This window comes from Drosophila yakuba, chromosome 4 (assembly GCF_016746365.2).
Source record: "Drosophila yakuba strain Tai18E2 chromosome 4, Prin_Dyak_Tai18E2_2.1, whole genome shotgun sequence".
Taxonomy (NCBI): Eukaryota; Metazoa; Arthropoda; class Insecta; order Diptera; family Drosophilidae; genus Drosophila; species Drosophila yakuba.
Window position 1 is genome coordinate 698,467 of NC_052531.2, and position 18,728 is coordinate 717,194.

Genomic DNA, 18,728 nt, shown 5'->3' on the forward strand with positions numbered 1-18,728 from the left:
TATCGATACCGAGAGTTTTAACAGAATTGCTGTCTAAGTAAAAGTGAATTTAAAGAATAAAAAAGTCACAGAAAATACATTGAAAATGACATTCTGGTCCCTACCAAGTACCCATACCAAATCAACAAGGGGTTTTTTGGCCGTAAAAGAGCCACTTTAAAATAAAGACAATTACAGAATATCAGTCCGCCGCGCAGGTATTAATCAGTGAGGCAGATATACAATATTTACATATAAACCATTGCAAGACGGTTAAATATCTTGTGTTTCAAAGCCATAACAGTATTTATCCGTAACATAAAATTTTTAAATCAAAGCTAGCGTCCCTTGACAAGCATACATACACAATATGTATGTATATAGCAGAATCGGAAAATGCAGGTATCAATGCAGGTCCATATGTGTATACGCTTCCATGTATATATACACATGCACATATGACAGTGAATACTGACTCAAAAATGTTTGGGAACGATTCCAAAAATTAAAAATTTTAAAAAATTACCATGCATGGTTACAAAATGTACACTATAGCAAGTTAATTTATTTTTCAGTCTTGGCTTAAAAACTGGACCCGAAACACAAATAATGCTCTCAATCCTGGTATATCCGCATCAATGTGCGTACAAGCCAATTAAAAAATAAAACTGCTGGAAAACGATCCCAACAAAACGAAAATGGTGTCCGGGTGTCACCCAAATGACAAAGATGCCAAATATATTGGTATTAAAGGCAATACTTATTCCGAAACAATTCAAACTTCCGTACAAAATGATGGTTTAAGCACCTTCAACTGTTCGATTTACAAAGTTCAAGCTCCAATTAACGAGCAAATAAGATCTCAATTGTTTTGGAGAATGTCATTACTGAGCACAATACTACTTATTTTAATTTCAATTCACTTTAAATTGGCACATGCAGATCAGGGTACGTACTGCTCAACGGCATTAAGCCTTAACAGCAAATTATATATTTTTAATGTACACGAATTTCTGCAGTCGTTCTATTGGATACAACTAGAGAAGCTACATTGGAGTGGACCAGGTATCCGTATGGCCCTCAAGCCCAAACACCGGGGGTAAGTATTATTTATTTTATATACCCGTTACTCGTAGAGTAAAAAATATGTTCGTTGAAAAGTATGTAACAGGCATCAAGAAGCGTTTTAGACCATATACAGTGTGCATATTCTTAATCAGGATCAATAGCCGAGTCGATCTGGCCACGTCTATCTGCCCGTCCTTATAAAGATCTCAGATCTCAGGAACTATAAAAGCTAGAAAGTTGAGATTCAGCATACCGACTCTAGAGACATAGACGCAGCTCCAGTTTGTTGCCCCATGTTGCAACGCCCACAAACCGCCAAAAACTGCCACAACCACACTTTTGAAAATTGTTTCCTCTAAATTTCCGCCTCTTAATTTATAATGATACTAATATGATACAGATGCGAAAAATAGAATGAAACATTTTGCCCAATAAAAGATTGTATAAGTCCCCTGCCCATAACTTAGGGTTTAAAATAAGGTGAAATACCTTTTTAGAAAGGGTCAATAATTCACTAATTAGAATATAACAAATACGTACAATTTTTTTATTAATTTTTATTTTAAATAATAAACTTTATTACTACAAAACTACAGAACTACAAAATTAGGGGAAAAATAAAAAAGCACCACTTCATGCAAAAATTTAAAATTTCAATTTAAAACTTGATAGCAAATAAACACTAATAACAAGTGTTTGCGTTCTAAAACTTCACCCATCCCAATAATTTAATATTTGGTAGTGTATTCCTTATTACCAATAACAGGTGCTTTTGTCATGGAATCAACCAGGTCCTGGCTCCGTTTTAGGGATATTTTGCTCCACGACTTCTTAATTACAGCCCAAAGGTATTCGTTGTTAGTTGGCTTAGAAGGTACAACCGCTTTTCTAATATCCGACCAAGAATTTTCGATGGGATTACGTTCTTGTTGGAATTAGCGGCATATCCTATTCGGCAAAGGGTAGCATCACCGTCTCTAAAATGTTTCCTTAAAAACCAATCCAATGTATTGCCCAAACTCCATTGTACGGGAAAGAAGCCCATACCCTTTTATAACCATGTGCTTTTTACCAAAACAAACCTCCCACATGTATTGAATACATATTTAAAAATATAGATAGTGCTGCTATTTTCTTTTTCGTCTCATTTTTGACCTTGTCGCACAAAATTTTTTTTTTAATTCGGATAGGGAAAATACCTGTTTATATGTGAATAATCTGTGTTTCCTAATAACGGTACCGCAGCCCTTAATTATTTCACCGAGAATAAAGTACGCTTTGGTGGTGATATTTTTTTTGTTCGCAACCGTGCTCGGCTTGCCGAACCTAGCCTCCTTTTTTCGATAAATATATAAGCTATTATCAACAAAACGGATCCAGCGAATCTCCTTGTCTAAGCTTATAATGTAATATGATCTAATAAGATAATAATAATAATAATAAGTTCGATTTTGTTTCATTTTAGTGTTTTATTTTGGTAAATATTTATTGATCAGAAATATCGCGTAATTGCTTAATAAAATATTGCCTAACCTTGACTACTTTTAGTGGGTAGAAGAGTCATTTACCGACTTCGTTAAGGGCATAAACTGGAGAAGCTATGTGGTGTGCGATGTGGCATATCACAACGTCAATAACTGGTTGTGGTCGCCGTTTATTGATCGTGGATCAGCAAACCGACTTTATATTGAAATTCAGTTCACAATACGCGATTGTTCTTTATTCCCAGGTAAATATATATAATATTGTTTTTTAACACTAAAAAATAATACGACCTCTTCATTAATACGATATATTTCTCGGATTTTTATTTTTGGTTTAATAGGTATAGATGTACTAGATTCGTAGAAATGTAGAAGGAAACGATTCCGACCCTTTTAAGCATAAATATTTTTATTTAGGATCGATTTGTATGACCGTTTGAAAAGCAAAATTTAGGAATTATAGAACCTAAAAAGTTGGGATAAGGCCAATGGACGCTTAGGCTGCACTTTTACAAATTAAATTTATGCTTTTTATTATTTTTCTGCCAATTTCTACCGATATCTAACCGTCATATTGAACCCGCCATATCTAAGTCTCGAAAATTACCAAACCCTTTAAGAGACATGCGGTACATCTTTTGGCCAAAACTATTTATTATTTAAAAAATTATACTAGGTTTTGGAATTAATTCGTAGCGTTTTACGAAAGATGACGCTAGCCAACTATTCATAGTCACACACACAAAAGTAAATACTCTGCTGAAAGCTTCTGACATAGCGCATCTTTACCAGTATTTTACATTTCCTTATGGTGTTCATAGCCATTGTTGTGCAGTATCAAACATGTCGAAGTTTGAGCCTGAAAAATCGTTTTTGCAACGTTAAAATAATAAAGTAACAATCCCCGCAAAAACGATTTTTCAGGCACAAACTTCGACATGTTTGATACTACACAACAATTGTTATGAACACCATAAGAAAATATCAAATACTGGTAAAGATGCGCTATGTCAGTAGCTTCCAGCAGAGTATGTACTTTTGTGTGTGTGACTATGAATAGTTGGTCAGCGTTATCTTTCGTAAAACGCTACAAATTAATTCCAACACCTTATACTAAAATTATTTCAAGTAAATATGTTACTTCAGAAGATTTACATTATATAATTTTAATGCGTACCATAATGCGTTACTGGAAAGCAATAATTACAACCGCCGATTAGTGGTGCTTGTCTGCGATGTCGGATATATTTGCTATTATACTGCCAATTGTACTTTCTTGAACGGGTAACAAGTATCTGTTAGTCGAAGAACATCGTTTCCTTCTAATTTATTCACATATATTACGGTTTCTTTTGTCAATATACTTAGTAGTTAGTTTTTAAAAGTCTTTGCAATATCGAAAGGTTTTAACAAAAATATAATGATATTAAATAAAATATTCAACATACATACTTGCGATACCAGTGTTCATACGGTATTAATTTCGCTGCGTATAAACGGTGCTAATGACTCACTATTATTTCTGTTAATTCTGTAATTTTCCCTGTCTTAGCACAAGTATTAGAAAAGTTTTATACAAAATAATATACATAGAAATAAATTATGTTAATGAAGTTAAACAAAATAAATTTGTATTGGTGAACAAATTTTTGCAGTACCGGTTATATATTGCGTTGTGCATTGTTTTTTTTAGTGCAATTTATTTAATTTAGAAAAACGATTTAAAGACTTTTGTGTTTTATTTTAGGAAACGCTTTGTCATGCAAGGAAACATTTAGCTTACTGTTTTACGAGTTTGATGCTGCTACTCGAGAACCTCCTCCATGGCAAACAGACAGTTACAGGCTGATTGCTCGCATCGCGGCTGGTGAGGGGCGCTTCAATCAGAACTCCGATGTAGATATTAACACTGAGGTGAAGAGCATAGCCGTGAACAAAAAAGGCGTATATTTTGCTTTCAGAGATCAGGGCGCTTGTATTAGCGTCCTGGCGGTAAAAGTATATTATATTACGTGTCCCGCTGTTACCGAAAACTTTGCACACTTCAACGAAACACCTACGGGAAGAGAAATTACCATAATTGAGAAACAAAATGGAACTTGTGTCGAAAACGCAGAACCGTATGAGCCGCCAACCTACCTATGCAAAGGTGATGGAAAATGGACAATTCTTACAGGTGGTTGTCGTTGCAAGGCTGGCTATGAGCCGAATTACATCAATAAAACTTGTACAGGTTCGTATTATTTCCAAAGCCATTCTCCCTTTTTTATACCCGTTACTCGTAGAGTAAAAGGGTATACTAGATTCGTTAAAAAGAATGTAACAGGCAGAAGGAAGCGTTTCCGACCATATAAAGTATATATATTCTTTATCAGGATCAATAGCCGAGTCGATCTGGCCATGTCCGTCTGTCCGTCCGTATGAACGTCGAGATCTCAGGAACTACAAAAGCTAGAAAGTTGAGATTAAGCATAAAGACTTCAGAGACATAGAAGCAGCGCAAGTTTGTCGATTCATCTTGCCACGCCCACTCTAACGTCCACAAACCGCCCAAAGCTGCCACGCCCACACTTTGATATTTTGTTATTTTTTGTTTTGATATTTTTTCATTTTGTATTGGCCTTGTAAATTTCTATCAATTTGCCAAAAACATAGACATAGAAGAAGCGCAAGTTTGTCGATTCATCTTGCCACGCCCACAAACCGCCAAAAACTGTCAGAGTTGAAGACACTCCTTCGCACTTCCACTAGCTGAGTAACGGGTATCAGATAGTCGGGGAACTCGACTATAGCGTTCTCTCTTGTTATACCCGTTACTCGTAGAGTAAAAGGGTATACTAGATTCGTTGAAAAGTATGTAACAGGCAGAGGGAAGCGTTTCCGACCATATAAAGTATATATATTCTTGATCAGGATCAATAGCCGAGTCGATCTGGCCATGTCCGTCTATCCGTCCGTCTGTCCGTCTGTCCGTCCGTATGAACGTCGAGATCTCAGGAACTACAAAAGCTAGAAAGTTGAGATTAAGCATACAAACTCCAGGGACATAGAAGCAGCGCAAGTTTGTTGATTCATGTTGCCACGCCCACTATAACGCCTACAAACCGCCAAAAACTGTGTTTAAGACTCTCCTTCTCCCTTCCACTAGCTGAGTAACGGGTATCAGATAGTCGGGGAACTCGACTATAGCGTTCTCTCTTGTTTTTTTTTGTAATTACTGGCTCTCATGGTTGCTGATCATGACTATTTATAAGGCGCGTAGGCTATGTTGCGCAATTGTTGTGCAGCACCTGATATTTGCACTTGCTTTGCGGAACGAAGGCATAACTGCTCTCAGAAAGAGTACGACATAATCAAATACTGAGCTGTAGTATTTAAAAGATTTCTTTTTTTTCAGAATGTCCATTTGGAACATTTAAGTCTCCAGAGGTAACAAAATGTACTCCTTGTCCTCCCAATTCAAATGCTTCAAATACTGGTTCACCTTTCTGCAAGTGTGTGTCTGGATACTATAGACATCCAAACGATGGTCGACATATGCCATGTTATAGTCCACCAGCTGCACCTACTAATCTCACTTTGTTGTTCGTTGATCAAACAAGTGCCATAATATCTTGGAGCGCACCAGCCAGAAATGAATCACTTTTACTCGAAACTCAGCCTAAAATGTACCACAGTGATATTGTGTACAAGATCAAATGTGTTAATTGCAGCCCAAATGTAGTGTACAATCCCTCAACAGACACATTTAACGAAACAAAAATAACACTTACAAATCTTGAACCGGTAACGACATACACTTTGCAGATACACGCAATAAATAGCGCTTCCCATATTACCGATTCTAACAGACACTCCAACGAGACTTCACTAGTGGCAGTAAATGACATAACATTGCTAAATACGTCGTTTTTAAATATACCGTTGGATTTGAACGAAGTAAAGACCGGTCATGCTGAAATCGTTTTTACAACTGAGTCGGTTTTGCTCTCGACAGTTTTTAACTTGCGTATATTGGCTATAACTAGCACAGATGCCGATCTAGAATGGGATAAACCTGTTCAAAGTGATTCTCCGCTTGAATTTTATGAAGTGCGTTGGTTTCCAAAGGTCGAATTAGATGCTATAAATAAATCAGCTCTGAATACAAAGGAAACGAAAGCACATATAGTAGGACTGTTAGAAAATACGGAGTATGGATTTCAAGTTCGCTGTAAAACGATTAATGGGTTTGGTTCTTATAGTAACATGATTTACGCCCAAACTCTTCAATCCGTTGGGTCAGGTAATTATCATTCTTTTATTTATGCTCCAGTCATATTTAATAATGTATTCCATTATAACAGTATACGACGATTCTGTCCAAATACGATTTATTGCTGGAGCCATCGTGACGGCTGTACTATTTTTAGTAATTTTTATAATAGCTACAGTATATTTCATGAGATCCAAGCATCAAGATGAACTTGATAAAAAATCTACAAATCATTTACCATTACCACTTGATTACGCCAGCAACGAAGGTAAGAGTATTTTTAAAAATAATTTATTAGTTGTGCATATACAAATTAGAGAAATAAAAATCTTAACTAGACAAAATAACCAGAATTTGCATACGTTCACAAAACAAGACTTAGATTATTATCGTACATAAAATAGGAGAGAAGATACTGACCGTTGAAGTTAGAATATGCAACTCGTATTACAGTTTTGCTCGTCAGTGTATGTGACTGATTTCTTAATTATGTATTGGAAGGGAGGCAACTGAGCACGTGCACCTTTGATTTAATATATAAAAGAGTGATGAAACGTTTGCGGAGGTGATTTTTCTTATATTGTGTTCTTTTATTCAGTCGTTAGCGTAAGCAACGAATTAATTGGGTGGGAGTTAATGGCAAAATAGAAAAAGGATAACGGAGATGGTGTAACATTGCGTTACCAGACTTATTTATTTTTTATGTCCTGCTTTGAGCAAAACGATTATCCTTAACGCATCAGCATTCTTTGACTTCCCCTCCGCGGGCCAAACCCATTTTTTTTATACCCGTTACTCGTTTAGTAAAAGTTTATACTATATTCGATAAACCTTGTTGGCAATGGCAATTTACTCTACATAATATACTTTACGTAGAACGAATCTATTAAATTACTTTTTCTTTTTCAAAATCTTTTTTACGTGCTTTGCGCATCAATTCTCATAATTTTCTTTCAGATTATTCTCTCCTTTTCTAGAGTCGTTCATGCTAAGAGCGAAAGCTCTTGCCACGCCCACTCTAACGCCCACAAACCGCTCAAAGCTGCCACATCCACACTTTTGACAAACGTGATACTTTTTCATATTCTTAGTCTAGTAAATTTCTATCGAAACATTTTTTACCACACCCACTCTTACGCGCACAAACCGCCGGAAACGGTTAGTGTTAAATGATAAATGTTTTGATATTTGTTCACATATTTGTTAGTAGTGTAAATTTTTGATTAGAAATGGGAACACGTTTACGATGTCGAGAACTGGGACGGAATAGGCGTCATTAGAATCTATGGGCTTAACCCCAAATTTCTATCTTCTATGGTTTCCGGATCAAGACGTTCAAGACAGACGGCCATTTGCAATTCGACTCCAGTAGTTAACCTTATTAGATGTGTATATACATATATCGATTCAAATATATTAAAATTTGACAATAATGTTATTCATCGATACCATAAAAATATTTCTTATAATTATGGTTTCTTCCCGAAACCAATTGCATATAAATGAAAAACCCTCTGAAAGGGTATAAATCATTTAAATAAAAAGTAATAAAAAAGTTCGTTATTTTTGTAACATTTTACATATTCCATTTCTTTCCTGGCTCGGCATATTTAGGTATTTTGACTAATTAAATATGCAATTCAGCATATTAGGCATATTTATACCCGTTAGTCATAGAGTAAAAACGGTATAGTAGATTCGTTAAAAAGTATGTAACAGCAGAAGAAAGCTTTCCGACCATATCAAGTATATAGTAGTATAAGATATATCCGTATGAACGTCGAGATCTCAGGAACTATAAAAACTGAGATTCAGCATGTAGACTCCTGAGTCATAGATGCAGCGCAAGTTTGTTGACCCATGTTGCCACTCCCACTCTTACGCCCCTGAACCGCCCAAAACAGCCACGCCCACACTTTTGAAAAAAGTTTTTGATATATTTTTCTTTGTTTGTTAGTCTTGTTAATTTCTATCGATTTGCCAAAAAACTTTTTCACACGCCCACACATTTAAAAAATATTTTGATATTTTTAACATTTTTGTTTGTCTTTTAAATTGTCTTTTGGCTTGTCGATAAAAAAGTATTGGCTATATAAGTATGCGCAAGTCGAATGGCCGAGTATAAAATTTTTATTTGTAAATCTTAGATTTGGTAACTACAAATGCTTCATCAATACAATACAACATATATTTTTATTTTTATTTTTAGTTAATTCTATGGATACTACTCCAATTGTTAAAACACTTCATTTAAACGGTATATCTTTTTGTGAATTTGTACATTTTCTCTACATTCTAAGATTGAATAAGTGGTTTTGGTTGCATGCTTTTTATATTTTAAAAATTTGTAACAATCCACCTTTTTGCAACGACAATTAACTCATTTGCAGACATGTACTTCTCCGAGAACTTAAACTCGGATAAGTTTTTCAAAAGTTACCGTTTAAAAGTTATAAAATGGACGGTGTAGTCATTAGAAGTAGATACTCATATATGTAGATTTTCAGCTTTCGAAATCAATTACTACAGGCGTGTTTACTATCAACTTAAAACATTCTGTTAAGCTGAAATCCAGTTTTTTTCGAGCTTGCGTCTTCAACAATACATACATTGTTTTCACCATTACCTAAATTTTAATTAAGCATCGTTTTTTTTAGCATCTTATACAGGGTATACAATAAACAGCACTTATGGACCTGTAACAAGTTGTTTAAACTCATGCACTCCAAATTAGAGTGTGTAATATTGTACCTCTTTTATGCTTCAAACACTTCAACAAAATTTGAAAACAGACTACCATAGTAGAGAATTTTGGCTAATTCTTTTCAAACCAAACTAATAAAAATATGCCTTTAACATTAATCATGTATATACATATTACTTAAATATTTTATAGCTTAACGGGAAATTTGGTAAAGCCTCTTATTTTCCTATGTCTATTTTAGTGACGACTCCTTTATTTGGAAATAGTAGAAGCTACGTAGATCCGCATACATATGAAGATCCTAATCAAGCAATAAGGGAATTTGCTCGAGAAATCGATGCAAACTACATTACAATAGAAGCTATTATTGGTGAGATTTTTGTAATATTCATAATAATACTTAAGTATACTTATGACCAAAAAATTGTTAAGGTGGTGGAGAATTTGGCGATGTCTGCCGCGGTCGCTTAAAAATACCCCCAAACTTTGTACAGGACATTGATGTTGCAATAAAGACTTTGAAACCAGGCAAGTTTGCAATTGGGTTAAAAACTAATTATTTGTTTTAACATTTAAAACATTTTTCTTGACAGGATCTTCGGAAAAAGCTCGCTGTGACTTTTTGACAGAGGCTTCTATTATGGGACAGTTTGATCACCCAAATGTTATTTACCTACAGGGAGTAGTTACTCGGTCTAATCCAGTTATGATTATTACTGAGTACATGGAAAATGGCAGCTTAGACACATTTCTTCGCGTGAATGATGGAAAGTTTCAAACATTACAGCTTATAGTTATGCTTCGGGGTATTGCCAGCGGGATGTCATATTTAAGTGAAATGAATTATGTACACAGAGACTTGGCGGCACGTAATGTTCTTGTAAATGCCCAATTAATATGCAAAATCGCGGACTTTGGATTGTCGCGTGAAATTGAAAATGCAAGTGATGCATATACAACTCGTGTAAGTATAATTAAATGGATAGTTATAAATTGATTTTTTTTAAAGCATTAGAAAATCCACAATACTATTTTTTTTAACAGTACCATTGCTATGGGTTTATTACGAATAGAACAGATTGTATAAATGGTTAAACCATGTATTAATATCATGTGATTTTTACATTACGTTTGAAAGTACTCGCGATAACCTATGTATACTAAGTTTGCGAGTATTTTTACGAAATCCATTTTTATTTAAGAAAATGGATAACTTTCAAAAACAAAACAAAAATTAGAAAGAAAAAAGAGAAATTACAACGCATACTCGTTACTCGTAGAGTAAAAGGGTATACTAGATTCGTTGAAAAGTATGTAACAGGCAGAAGGAAGCGTTTCCGACCATATAAAGTATATATATTCTTGATCAGGATCAACAACCGAGTCGATCTGGCCATGTCCGTCCGTCTGTCTGTCCGTCCGTATGAACGCTGATATCTCAGGAACTACAAAAGGTTGAGATTAAGCACACAGACTCCAGAGACATAGACGCAGCGCAAGTTTGTCGATTCATGTTGCCACGCCCACTCTAACGCCCATAAACCGCCCAAAACTGCCACGCCCACACTTTTGAAAAATGTTTTTATGTTTTTTCCTTTTTTTATTGGTCTATTAACCACTCTAACGCCCACAAACCGCCAAAAGCTGTTACGCCCACACTTTTGAAAAATGTTTTGACATTTTTTCATTTATGTATTCGTCTTGTAAATTTCTATCTACTCTATCTATTTCTATCTTTCTTGGCCAGGCCCACTCTAACGCCCACAAACCGCCAAAAACTGTCAGTGTTGAAGACTCTCCTTCGCACTTCCAATAGCTGAGTAACAGGTATCAGATAGTCGGGGAACTCGACTATAAGAACGCTCTTGTTTTCGTTAACTTTTTTGCTGACTAGGGCGAACGAAGTGACAAAAGCACCGAGAAAACTTCTATATAATGTTGTAAAATACAAAATTTCGGTCAAACGTTGTTTTAATGATATGCGAAAGTGCATAGTCAGAGGAATAAATCTAGAAAATTGGGAGTAAAAGTAAGAAAATTAACATGTTGAATAATGCACCAACGGTTTGAATAAGTATAAACTCATACGTTATATGTAGATTTAGCGTTTTTACCTTCGGACGATTTTTTCAAAAAAGGATATTATATTTTAAAATGTTTCTTTATTAATTTATTTAACCAAAATATTGGTAAATGAAATATTTTTAGTGATATGTGTTTTAATATCAGTAAAAATGTATTTTCTAAAGTTTTTACCTATAGAACATGGATATGTTAAATTTGTACACACAAGCACTAAACAGCACTAAACCATATTCTAATTGTTTTTGAGCTTTGTTGTTTAATAATTGTAAACTATTTTACAGCTAATTAATGAAATTTATGTAGAGCAATATCAGTACTGGCAAATTAATTGTTTTTTAACTTCTAATATTAAAATACAAAATATTCACACCAAAAACATTAGATATTACATTTGGGACGAATATTGGTAACAGTTACAAACAATTTTACTTGTTTTGATTACGGTACGCTCCAATCAAAGTCAAAAGTTACAACGCTAGATTTTATGCTGCCGTCAAAACCATTTTTTTTTTTAATGATTTTCCATATTTTTGTTTAAGAGTATATTGAAGCTAACTTAAAAAATTAAGTTTTTCATTTAAGCAGACCTTAACACCGCAGGAATAATATAAAATTTAAATAGCGTGACCATTCAAAATGTTCTGTGTTCGTTTTTCATTTTTACATTAACATTTTATATTTATATTTTAAGGGCGGTAAAATTCCTGTACGTTGGACTGCGCCTGAAGCTATTGCTTTTAGAAAATTTACTTCAGCGTCAGATGTTTGGTCGTATGGAGTAGTTCTATGGGAGGTCATGTCCTATGGGGAACGCCCATATTGGAACTGGTCAAATCAGGTATGACCTAAATCAAAGTCTATTATATATGTATTTATACCTATTACACCTATCCATTCAATAGGACGTCATAAAAAGTATTGAAAAGGGCTATCGTTTACCAGCTCCAATGGACTGTCCAGAAGCCCTTTATCAGTTAATGTTGGATTGCTGGCAAAAGCAACGTACTCATCGTCCCACATTTGCTAGTATAGTTTCAACTCTTGACAACTTGGCAAGACAACCACAGTCATTATTGACAACCCGACACTCACCAGAATCAGACGGTAATCATATTTTGGATGCACAGCGAGGTCAAAATATTTTTATAAGTACCGATCTTTGGTTAGAGCACATTAAAATGTCTAGATACTGTCAACATTTTAAAGAGGCTAATTTAGTAAATGCTCAACAGGTAAAGTATTAAACTTTTACCCATTTCTTTGATTAAGTAAATAGATTTAAATTTTTGTATATAGATATCTAGGCTAACAGCTCAACAACTGTCCGACATGGGAATTACTTTAGTAGGACATCAAAAGAAGATTTTACATCAAGCCCGGCAACTGGACACTATAATATAAACCATTTATTTTTACAAAGTAGTTTAAGATGTACATATAAACAATACATAATTTATTATAATAATAATATAATATATGGTCGAACTTTCTTATTTTCAATCAACATCTGCAAAATAAATGGACGCGTTTACTTTCATGTTGTACTATTTTCACGTGCAGTTTTACCTTCTGTTGCCAATTTATGCGATTTATACAGACTTCCAGTTAGGAAAGTTCGAGATATATATATAGAAATATAAATTTATAAAAAATATATATAATTAACACGTGTGAGATACAAAAACACAAGAACACATTACATTTAATAAGGATTTTATAGGTTCTCTTAACTAGAACATTAGATTATATAATAGAAAAAATATTGTGTTTACGTTGTTTAAAAAATATTACCTTATATACCAATGTGTATTAATTATTTACTACACAAAACATTTCAAGCTAATTATACGAGTATAGAGGCGCTATGATTGCCTAGCTGTTTTAATTTTTTTTTTTTGTGATAAAAGTGGCATTAACAAAATTATTATTTTTTATTAGATTTTAATTCATGGCTTACTTTGCATAAAATAATAAAAACTAACAAAATTACAATAATGTGCGTTATTCCGACCTAAATAATAATGTGACTACCGTGGTATCATTTTTCAGAATTATTAAATTAATAGGACTTCCAAAATATTATTATATGTTGTATAGTAAGTATTTCACTGGAAAAAGATCTATTGAGAGCTATAAAGTCTCCATGTACTGAAACTGCGTGGCGTTCGAATAGCTCTATATCTGAATTCAGCAACAAAAGATTCAATAGTCTATATCAGGGTTTTCTACAGTACCAACTCTCTTGTGCTTTGTTTGGCAGATTAAAAAGTATTGCTGGACCGCACATAGAAAGCTGCGGTAAGATTAATGGCTAAGAAATTAATTTTTCGTTACTACTTTTAATGACTTAATAAACTACTTAAATATTTTTAATTTTCTTGTGTGCTTGAGTTAACAAAAAAATCTTAAATATAATTATTTTCTTTTATATTCTTATATTATTGCAAATTACATCTAGCCCTACTTTAATTTTTGTTAGTATACTTTTATATTTGCATTAAATAAGCATATTTATTTATTCATTTAAAGCACACTTACTGGTATGAGCACTACAATCAATGCCCTGTAGCTTGATTTTTTTAATAAGCATAATTAATTTATTATTAGTATTAGTTTATTAACGTTTAGGCGGAAGGATATTAATGTTTTGGTTAACAAGTTCAATTGGGATTAAGTAGGGGTTGTGGTTATAAATGTCACAAAGGGAAAACAATCTATCAGAAATTGCCTAATGATAATTTCTGTGTTGCACATATTAAATATATGCTTATGTGTTAAGATTGGAGTGCTTTAATAACTCAACAAATTGACATATTCTTGATCAGCATCAACAATCGAGTCCATATAATCATATTAGTCCTCTCTATGCAAATCCGAAAATCGCTATCTGCATTAAACTTTGTCATTGGTCTGAGATCTATTGAATATAAAGTAAGTAATCAAACGTGTAGAAAAAATATCAATAAATTTTTCAAAAGTATTGGCGTGGACAAATTCGGCATATAGTAAGAAATAATCGTTCAGTAATGGATATAAATATTAGAAAAAAACAAGAGAGAACGCTAAGTCGAGTTCCCCAACTATCTGATACCCGTTACTCAGCTAGTGGAAGTACAAAGGAGAAATTTCCACTCTGACAGTTTTTAGGGGTTTGTGGGCATAAGAGTGAGCGTGGCAAAAAAAATTTTGGCAAATCGAGAGCAATTTACAGGTTTTACGGGTGTGGCAACGTGAATCGACAAACTTGAGCTGCGTCTGTCTCTGGAGTCTTCATGCTGAATTTCAACTTTCTAGGTTTTATAGTTCCTGAGATCCCGACGTTCATACGGACAGACAGACGGACTGAGAAACGGACATGGCCAGATCGACGGCTATTGATACTTATCAAGAATATACATACTTTAAATGCTCGGAAACGCTTCCTTCTGCCTGTTACATACTTTTCAACGAGTCAAGTATACACTTTTACTCAACGAGTAACGGGTATTGGTTCATTGGTTCTGATCATAAATGGCTCCTTTCTAAAATTCAAAAGATTTTTTTATATACTTTACTTGTAATAGAGTAACTCTTAGACTGTTGGAAGGTATTAAAAGATCGCGAACTGGATCACTAGCCTGCCCGTCGTACTATAAAAGTTTGATAGTTGAGTCTAAGTACGGAGATTTTAGGACGTAGAAGCAGTGCCAGCTTGTTTGAGAAAAAGCTCCAAGATATATAAGAAACATGGTAAAACTTTATACATTAATTTATATTTTATTTTATTTAACTATAATTAACTAATCTATTTAATGTTGTATATATTTTCAGACGGTTAGACAAGCATCTACAAAATAAGTATAAAATATAATTCCTTAGAATTAGGACATTTAAAATAAAAAAATGGAAATATATTTATACATATGCACATATGTATATATCTCCGAAAATGTAATTAAAATGGTAAAGATGGTTAATTTAATTCATATGAAGTATTTTATTTATAACCGCAACGAAATTTCTAGGAAACAAGCAAACACTGACCCGATAAAACTTTGAATATTTATTTTTGTTTTTGTCAATTTATTTTCATGAGTGCTGTTTCTTATTTTTGCATTTACTAAATATATATGTAGATCCGACTATACTTATTAATTATCAACAGATCCCTTTTTATAATTAAAATAAAACAGACACAAGTGCTAGTATTTCTACATCATATTGCATTAATATTGCTTCCTCTTGTTCCTGAAAGTAAATTATAGTAATAAAACGAGCATTTGGCAATCTCTGACTTTTTTATTTTCGTTTATATTTCCAAAGAATACATTTTTATGCATTTTAGTAGAGTAAAACTAGCCTTTTAATGCAATCTTTCTAGCAAGCATCTAAGATGCTGTGGACATTTGGTTTCATATTCAAGTGAATAAAGAAAAACTCCGACAAAAACAACTGATTTGCATTAAATGAGTTTTTCTAACCATGTTTTTCCAGCCTTCCCACTGAAATTTTCAGAGCTGGAAAGGGGAGAAATAATGCAAATCGTAGTGATTTCTGCGCAGTCCAGGCTTGTTGCAGACCTTCCTCGCGGTCACTGTACTATGGAAACTTAAACATTTTTTTAGCTTACTTTTCTCACTTGGTGATATTACCTGCTTCCTTCTTTATCTAAACATGTTTATATTTTCTCAAGGAACTCAAATAATGCAAAAATATTAAAAAATTGCTATATTTAGTAATAAATTAGATACCGCCGAAAAAAATTACGAAAAATATTTTTATTTCTCCAACATATTTGAACCAGATAAATACTTGTATGCTTTTTTATTACATGTTTAAATCCTCACAAAATGTTAATCCAATAAGTGACAATACTTAAATAGAATAATAAAATACCGAGTATATGTAAGAATAAATCGTTAGGGAAAGTTTTTTTTACGAACAGGCACATTCTACAACCTGCATATCACTCCACGTCGAAATTTTTAGCTTGTCGCTGTGATCCTCGTCAACATGCAATATTTCTAGCATCTCAAGCTTTGATGGCGCGCAACATGGACGGGGGGCTCGGTTGTGATCTTCTTGCCAAATAAGACTTTGCAGTAGGGCGTGGTGATGGGCGGGATTGTGACGCGGTGGACATCGTCCGTGGCAGTAACCTGCATCGAATACCTTCGGCTGTAAAATGAATTCGAATCCCTTAATGTTCTTAAAGACAACATCCAATTGATTTCTACAACATCTTTGGTGCAATTTGTAACAATTGTTGCTCCACTTATCCTTTCTCCAGGTGCTATCATGGTCTGAACGATGATGCACATATTGATCGCTTTTATTATTGGTCAGTATAATGTGGTGAACGTCCGAGTCGACTTGCTCTTGGGGATTTAGTGTTCCGTGTCCGATTATATTAAGAACTGGCATGAGGTTTAAGTGTTCGTCGCTTGAAGCTGCCGAGTTTGGCGATGATGAGGGGCTTAAGTCACTTAGTATACGAGCACCTATACTTTTACATTTATCACATTGAATTTCTATCCCCAAGTTTTCATGACTATGGTTCAACCAACTACGAACAGCTTTGGTCACGTCGAATTCTATCCACTGTGTTCGAGTTTCTTCATAGCCAACATTTTCAAATTCAAATTTTCTAGACGATATCTTTCTTCGCCTATTCCCTGAAAGAAGTTGATATACTTTCAAAATTAATTGCTGACTACGCATTTTTTTGGATTGGTTCAAGTTGACATCACCGGAATTACAGCGCCTTTCGATTTGATCGTTTTCAGAAATATGACTGAGCTTTTTTTTCCTAGATCCTTGCCCTCGGTGGGAATTTTTTGCCAGCGATGAGCTATAGAGAAGCATAAGCCTAATATTGGCTTCGTCAATCTTATCATTGTGAAAATTGGCGTCTTTTGCATTTGTCAATGGAAAGTGTAAGAGAATATTCGTTGTATCCTGTTCGCCACGTAGTAAGTCTATATAATTTTTGTGCTTTTTGATTTGTCTTAGCCTGTTCATTTTTTTAAGCGACCTTTTATGACGGTATCGTATGTTACTTATGTCATTGAATTCATTTGTAGTAATGCTTAGAAAATGAAGGTCTCTTATAATGGATGCTCCTATAAAGTTATTAAAAAAGCTATTGCCCTTTTCCTGGTTACTTCTTAGGCGATTTAAGTATTCTATATATTTGCTGGAATATTCAACTTGGCTTATATTGACCTGTAATTAAATAATATCCGTTAGGTGGTATATACTGTGTACAGTTTGTTAAAACAATGCACAACTAAATTTCACAAAACGTGGGAATGACTGTAACTTATCTCTTACCTTTTTCATATCTGGTAGTTTTTTTAACCCAAGGCCCTTCAAAACGAGGCGTTTAAGCCTTGCTTCATCTATTTTTTTTGGTTGTTTACTGTGTCTCTTGGTTTCTATGCCAATATCCCTGGCTTCCCTCGTTTGCCTACTTTGAATTGGTACGGTGTTTATCCACTCATCTGCCAATTTTGTATTTTTTGACTGGCTTACATTAATCAGACTATATTTATTTGAACTGGCATTGTAGATTGAGTCTCTGCTTTGTTTGCTTAAGCTTTTAGATAAAAGTTTAGGACCCATTTTCGGAGTTGATTTGGCTCGGATTCTTGGATGTATTGGATTGGTTTTTAGTTTCTTAGCTTCATTTTCAAAATTTGTAAACTGCGAAATGTTAAATTTTATATTTTCGTTAGGCTGAGGGAATAACAACACTGCTTTTGAATTTGACGTTTGGCGGAATATACCATGGCCACTGACTTGATGCTGAGTTGGCAACAATAAAACCAAAAAAAACCATATTTTGTATAGCTTTAGTGACCTATCACAAACTTGGGTAAGTTTACCCTCAGCATGAGCAGTAGAAGGCGAACGTTTAAAGGGAGGTTCCAGAGTTTTAATGTTTCTTATAGTGGTGGTACGGTAAATATAAATATGCCAAAAAATTTTAACAATCCAAATGGACCTCTCCCGATGCGATAGGCATTTTTTTATTGTACGATAACTAGCTTTACATATATGTCGGAAAGCATTGCACCACTCAGCTGTATCCTTTTTTGACAAGTTTGGTTCAATTATCATGTTTTCTCTGCATGGCCATTAGGTTTCGTTTCCTAATGGTAATTATAAATGA

General features: G+C 34.1%; 3 protein-coding genes across 8 annotated transcripts in view; 1 reads left to right on the forward strand and 2 right to left on the reverse strand.

Annotated features, from left to right (window-relative positions):
* LOC6523735 (ephrin type-B receptor 1-B) lies at positions 1-13,460 on the forward strand. 4 transcript variants are annotated; one of them, XM_039377175.2, is made up of 15 exons: positions 2-197; positions 555-927; positions 999-1,078; positions 2,596-2,776; positions 4,279-4,764; positions 5,929-6,816; positions 6,878-7,054; positions 8,996-9,043; positions 9,732-9,860; positions 9,923-10,018; positions 10,084-10,454; positions 12,267-12,413; positions 12,478-12,679; positions 12,743-12,807; positions 12,872-13,460. In XM_039377175.2, the coding sequence occupies exons 2-15, from the start codon at positions 678-680 to the stop codon at positions 12,974-12,976; spliced, it is 3,225 nt and encodes a 1,074-aa protein (XP_039233109.1). In that variant the 5' UTR covers positions 2-197; positions 555-677; the 3' UTR covers positions 12,977-13,460. The 4 variants fall into 4 exon arrangements, with proteins under 4 accessions (XP_039233110.1, XP_039233109.1, XP_015046869.1 ...); XM_015191383.3 differs by having other exon boundaries at positions 3-197; positions 12,478-12,807; XM_039377176.1 differs by lacking the exons at positions 12,478-12,679; positions 12,743-12,807; positions 12,872-13,460 and adding an exon at positions 11,238-11,317 and having other exon boundaries at positions 1-197; positions 12,267-12,403.
* Positions 7,172-18,728, reverse strand: part of LOC6523738 (glutamate receptor ionotropic, kainate 1) — a 32,575-nt gene continuing 21,018 nt past the window's right edge. The window contains exon 13 of one of the 3 annotated variants that reach the window (XM_039377179.2): positions 7,172-7,309. In XM_039377179.2, the coding sequence (XP_039233113.1) occupies positions 7,215-7,309 (95 nt within the window). In that variant the 3' untranslated portion in view covers positions 7,172-7,214. Of the gene's footprint in view, positions 7,310-12,938; positions 14,493-15,004; positions 15,097-18,728 lie in introns of those variants that run through there. The other 2 variants (XM_039377178.1, XM_002099577.4) reach the window with 2 other exon arrangements.
* Positions 16,364-18,676, reverse strand: LOC6523736. Its single transcript, XM_002099575.4, has 2 exons — positions 17,888-18,676; positions 16,364-17,779 (listed from the first exon to the last, which is right to left on the reverse strand). The coding sequence occupies exons 1-2, from the start codon at positions 18,674-18,676 to the stop codon at positions 16,490-16,492; spliced, it is 2,079 nt and encodes a 692-aa protein (XP_002099611.2). The 3' UTR covers positions 16,364-16,489.